At 40.2% G+C, this 5,985-nt stretch overlaps 1 protein-coding gene across 1 annotated transcript in view; it reads right to left on the bottom strand.

Annotated features, from left to right (window-relative positions):
* Positions 1–5,985, bottom strand: part of otogl (otogelin-like) — a 37,814-nt gene that overhangs the window by 7,202 nt on the left and 24,627 nt on the right. The window contains exons 38-48 of the mRNA XM_025056339.1: positions 5,056–5,079; positions 4,873–4,965; positions 4,595–4,784; positions 3,572–3,789; positions 2,893–3,034; positions 2,628–2,813; positions 2,126–2,338; positions 1,406–1,510; positions 870–977; positions 673–774; positions 389–559 (exon numbers count right to left, since the gene is read on the bottom strand). Of these exons, the coding sequence (XP_024912107.1) occupies positions 389–559; positions 673–774; positions 870–977; positions 1,406–1,510; positions 2,126–2,338; positions 2,628–2,813; positions 2,893–3,034; positions 3,572–3,789; positions 4,595–4,784; positions 4,873–4,965; positions 5,056–5,079 (1,552 nt within the window). The remainder of the gene's footprint in view (positions 1–388; positions 560–672; positions 775–869; positions 978–1,405; positions 1,511–2,125; positions 2,339–2,627; positions 2,814–2,892; positions 3,035–3,571; positions 3,790–4,594; positions 4,785–4,872; positions 4,966–5,055; positions 5,080–5,985) is intronic.

Raw genomic sequence — 5,985 nt, 5'->3', positions numbered from 1 at the left:
ATAGAAAATGACATTTTAATAGCTGTCCACTGTAGTGACCGTCATGCATGAAAGGGTTAATGTACAAATGAAATCTCATTTAATATTGTTAAATCTTGAAATTCCTATCAGGAACAGCTGAATAAAAGTCTGACCCTGAGGGAATTTGACGACAGGCAACGCTTATGTCTAAGAAGGTTCTCATTCATTCAGGTCATTTTGCCTTCAGCAGTTAACCTAACTTAACTACTGATTGAATCTAACTACTGAGTAACAAAGATGACACTATGTTAGTGCCGTTGTATTGTTGATTTTTGCCTTCTTACCACTGGACAGTTTGAGAGAGAGTCATCCTCACACTTGCATTCTGGATTTTACAAAGACAGTAAAAAAAAAAACAAAAAAAAAATTATATAAAATAATAAAACATCAAGAATTGAAGGTAGTTTACTGATAAGTGTCTGTTTGTGTGTACCGCAGTGATACTGTGGACAGCAGAGTCCGGGTACATGGGTTTGAACCAGAGACAGTCCGGCTGCACAGCTCACAGATGATTCCGGACACAGGTTGACGTCACACACTGCAAAACATTGTAACTTTGGCTTTGAACACACAGAGAGAAAAGGGAAAAGCCGTAGAGTTGTTTTGTTTTGGGTTGTTTTTTTTTTTTCTTTTTCAAATACAAAAACACACCACAGTAGTACTGTGGACAGCAGCTGTTGGTGGTGTTCAGATCCACTGAGAGAATTTCTCCATGAGAGCAAGAGGGAATGGGCTCGGTACATGACTCACACACTGTTCGGACAAAAAAAATGTGAAATTATTTAACATCTGTAAGGTTTTATTGGTGAAAAATATTCAGCAAAAGTAAACGGTAAAAAAAAACCTACCACATAGGTAAGAATAGCAGCATGATTTGTGCCCCCTGACTTCCACTAGGAACTGATCTTGCCTGCAGTGGGGTGGAGAGATGGGGGGGCATGCCATTGGGTCGCACTCTAAAAAGAAGCAAAAGGAAGACTACATTACAAAGACAATCTCTTTATCGCAGTGTGAAAACAACCAACTGTCTAAATTGTCAGTGGTACAGGAGTAGCAGATACTGGTACACAAGCCTACAGTGCCCTCTAGTGGCTGTCAGTGTGAAAGTACCAAACAATGTGAAATTTTAATAATATAAGTCGCACCTGAATATATAAGTTGCAAACCCAGCCGAAAGGATGAAAAAAAAAGTGTGAATTATAATCCAGAAAAGAATGCTTTTAAATGAAGTTTTGAAATGGCAGATTCAATTGCGTAGTTGTATCTTAACCTGTTTTACTTAACCTTGTATTATTAGACATCTACCAATCCTTTTTGTCTTTGTAGCTGGACATAAAAAAAACAAACAAAACCACCTGTAAAATAAATGTTTATAAGTATTTACCACATCTGTACTCTGGGCAGCATGAGAGAGTGCTGTAACCAATAACAAGCCGGTTGCCGTTTTCACAAGGTGGCACCTCACGGTCACAGACCGTCATGTTGCACTCTGTCAAAAAAAGCAGAATAAAAATATAATTGACCTTATTGTATGTGCACTAACAGATCTCGGCTACTGCAGAGGTCTACATTTGAAATCCTACTTTTTTTTTATCTGAACAAATATTCATTTAGTTTTGTTGAGTTTAAAGTAGTGCCAAAGTGCCATGGAAGTATATGGGTTTGGGCCAAATTGAACTATAAATATAATAGACAAATCTGAGTTTGGGACCTTTACTAAAGACTGGACATTTAGGGAGCAAGTTAGTGTGATTTGAATACAGTCTGGACAAAGGAGAAAATGCATATAGCCCCTTTAATTGTATTTTCATAATGAAGGGACTAAAAATCTGATGCATAGATCACTATCCTTTGAGTTTAGGATCAGCAATATAAGGATTGTTTGGTTTAATAATAATTGGCACCCAAGCCTAGAGTGCCCTCTAGTGGCTGTCAGTGAAAATAAATAACAAATGTGAAAGTATATTTCGATATAAACGTAAGTCACACCTCAGTATAAGTCGCAAAGCCAGCCAAAGGATAAAAAAAAACAAACTGCGACTTATAGTAAGTGTACATATCATGTCAAAATTGTACTATGCTGTACTTGGCATAGTACACTCACCACATATTTTCTTGGGGCAGCAGGCTCCTTCTTCTACCACGTCAAGTACATACTCCCCCTCTCTCTCACACAGGGGTGTGGGGAAGGAGTTGCATTCTGGTTCAACGGCCACCACAGAGCCGTTCTCTGCACATTTGTACAGGCAGCAACCACGAGACGAGCCATTCCAAACCTCACCCGGAGCCCTGGGGTTCCCCTCGTTATCTGTGCATACTACAAAATCCACAGATAATTTGATTCAGAAATGATACGATGTACAATTCGGCATTTTGACATTTTAACCCTTTCATGCATGACGGTCACTACAGTGGACGCCTGAGAATCCACTGTAGAGGCTTATATGCAACACTGCCATCAAAACCTATTCTTATCATAGAAAATGACATTTTAATAGCTGGCCACTGTAGTGACCGTCATGCATGAAAGGGTTAAGCACTGTCAGTCACATTCGTAATCTCACAACAAAGAGATGTATGGGTTGTTTTTTTTTTTTTTGTCTCACCACAGCGATCTTCAGTTACACAGTAAGGGGAATCAGGACGGTGTAGGATGGTGCCGCTGCGGCAAACGCACTCCTCTCTTATGAAGGAGCAGGAGGTCTCATCATAGTACTCCCTGTTTAGACATGTGCGGCTAGCACAGGTGCTCACACACGGCTGATACTCCTTACCTGGAGGACACTGCAGTGCTGGACGAAGACAGTTTTTAAATGAGTGATGCGTTTGCACCGACACCTCAGGATTTTCTGCAAACGTGTCTCTCCTTACGGCAGAAATTGTGACGTCTCCAGTTGATGCAGATTTGATGTGTGTAGCAGACCGCCACATACGCTGCCAAAAAGTCACACTGGTGATCTTTGTAATGCAGATCCCCGGCCCACATAATGTCACAGAACTGTTCTGGAGACACCTGCAAGTGAGAGCAAACTGCAGCTAAATATCTCCACAAACATGATCTATAAACAAAATCATTTCCTTTCTCTTTTATCTGATTCCCATAAAGGTGACCTTGAATGTTATATCACTTCTTTGGTAATATCTTTCTTTAGTGTCATCAATCCTTTCTGCAACTATGCCTTTTAACCCTTTCATGCATGACGGTCACTACAGTGGACAGCTATTAAAATGTCATTTTCTATGATAAGAATAGATTTTGACGGCAGTGTTGCATATAAGCCTCTACAGTGGACGCCTGAGAATCCTCTGTAGAGGAGTGACCGTCATGCATGAAAGGGTTACGTTCTTAAATAAAACAAATATCCAAACCATCTTAGCCATACCTATGTGTACATATCTTTATGTATCAACTGCTCAATCTAAGCAGCTTATTTCAAATGCTGTCATAAATCCTGTCCACCTCCAAAATCTCAAATTCCCACATAACTAAATAAAAACATACATTAAGTAAATATATTTACTTCGATCAGACCCGGATTAGTTCAGTTACCTTGCTGTGACACGGACTGAAGGTTCTCTGGTGCAGCATAGACAGGCACGTGGAACAATCCCCAGTGGTGCAGTTGGCTCCAACTTTGCGTGTGTGTTCAATTTCATCTGTGGTGTACACACTCCATGACTGGAGAAACAGCATCATGTCCCCCACGTCTTTGATCACAGTGCCATTAGGGAGCTTCAAGTCATCTTCTGGGTTTCCATCACAGCAGCCTGACACATATATTCATATATTGTAGTTGGGCATGCATGCATTTTTGTTAAATAAAGTCAAATGAGCAGGTACCTCCACTTGATAGAACCTAAGGGGCCATAGCCTCATATTGCTATTTGCAATTTGTCACACTACTGAAATGTCTGGACAATATCAGCCAACTACTGATTTTTAGATAATTTTTTAGAGACTAAAGCTTGGCCCTAATGTGAAACCTTTTTTTTTTTTTTGCAAAATATTCCTGTGATCAATGTGAGCGTTTAAATCTAATTTAAAGCATCTTATATATTATATATTGGTTTTGCATATTCACTACATAAAATAAACAAATTGACACTGTCAGTGTGAAAATAACGAACATGTACATTTTCAGTGGTACAGGAGTAGCAGATGCTGTACACACAGTACACGAGCCCAGAGTGCCCTCTAGTGGCTGTGTGAAAATAACAAATATCTGAATTATATTCTAATATATAACTTGCACCTAAGTATAAGTCGCAGTCGTAGTCCGGAAAATGTATTGTATGTCTCCCCAATCTTCTCGGTACTAAGAACCAGTTGGCCAGTACTGGCCGTTATACTGAGGACACCAGCATCGCACCGGTCATTGAAGGATTATTAAACTTTCAAAATAAAACATCTATTGACTTGATTCTGTTAGTATAAGAGTCCGATTGACATTATTTGGAAATATTGCCAAAGTATCTTTAAATAAAGAAAGTAAATGGATATGGAGTGGATTCTCTTTTAATAAATGAAAATTAGTAAAAAAAAAAGTACGGAATAAATTGCGCATACACTCACCGCACAAGCCTTGAGTGGCCACAAATCCATTATGAAGTGTCTTGTACTGCAGGACCATGATTCCAGTGCTGTGATACCACTGTATGTCGATTCCATGGGACGTATGAATGAGGTACATGCTGCCCGTGTCCTCCACATGAAGAAAGTGACGAGAGAAAGGTAAACTGACAGGTCTGTAGTTGACGGTCACCTGCAAACAGAAAGAAGATAAATGTCTAAGAATCACAAAAGGGGCGACTCGTACAGTAAACAGTGCCCTAACTATAAGGGGTCGTCACCTTTCGCTCCAGACGATTAATAATGATTCTGTAGGACGAGGTGGTGATGTTAAGCTTCTTGAAACAGAGACCAGATGTTCCACCTGTGGGACTCTATAGCAGTGGACAGACAAAGTCATGTGTGTGATGTTTTCAGCCAATTTCAGTGCAAGGAAGTAATTATAATGGAGACGTCGCACTTACTGGACGTCTGATGGAGTTCACACTCTGGGGGGAAAAAACAAAAACAAAACAATATATTCAGATGACTCCTGACACTCCATAACTATTCTAGTTAAAGTAGGAAAAGCTGCTTCTGCTTGTAAAAATAGATTTGTCGTCCTCAATCTATTTATGGTTTCATCAAAATAAATTTATATCAATATAAATGAACAACGTGGCGCTTTGGCCCAGGGGCAATGTCTCTGTCATTGGTGTGGAACCCCAGGGTTCACCTCCTGGGCAAGATCGAATCTTGTGATTTGGTAGGCGACTGCTGCCCCCGCGACCCGGTAACGGATAAGCGGATGAAAATGGATGGACGGATGGATAAATGAACAACTTTCTTTAGAATACTCAGCTGTTAACCGTCAGCTCCACCCTTAAAATTTGGTCCCAACGAACAACTTTCTTTAGAATACTCAGCAGCTCCACCCTTAAAATTTGGTCCCAATTTAGATGTACATTAGACCCTGGTACACAATTCTAGACTGCCCTCAAGTGGCAAGTCAGTGTGAAAATAATGAATGAGTGTGAAATTCCATATTTTAATATATAAGTCGCACCTGAGTATAAGTCGCAAACCCAGCCAAAGGATGGAAAAAAAGTGCAACTTACGGTCCGGAAAATATGGTAACCATATTAGTTCCATACAGTAGTATATTGGTTATCGTAGCAGCTCCAGCAGCTCCACATACACAATCAATGTATGGGGCAACAACATGCGATTAAATATTAGGTGGCGCAAATATTTGGAACTTCTGACGCGACGTGGATAAAAGCAAATGGAGCAAAAGGACGTCTGAGGCCACGGGAAGGAAGGTGAAAAATGGAACTTTTCAGGCGGCATCACTCTGCGACATCCGATCAGCAACATCCAATCAAGCGACATCCAATCAAGCGACATCCAATCAA

Source organism: Cynoglossus semilaevis, chromosome 6, assembly GCF_000523025.1.
Source record: "Cynoglossus semilaevis isolate Cse_v1.0 chromosome 6, Cse_v1.0, whole genome shotgun sequence".
NCBI lineage: Eukaryota > Metazoa > Chordata > Actinopteri > Pleuronectiformes > Cynoglossidae > Cynoglossus > Cynoglossus semilaevis.
Note: the sequence above shows the minus strand (reverse complement) of the source record. Positions and strands in the feature narration are given on the sequence as shown.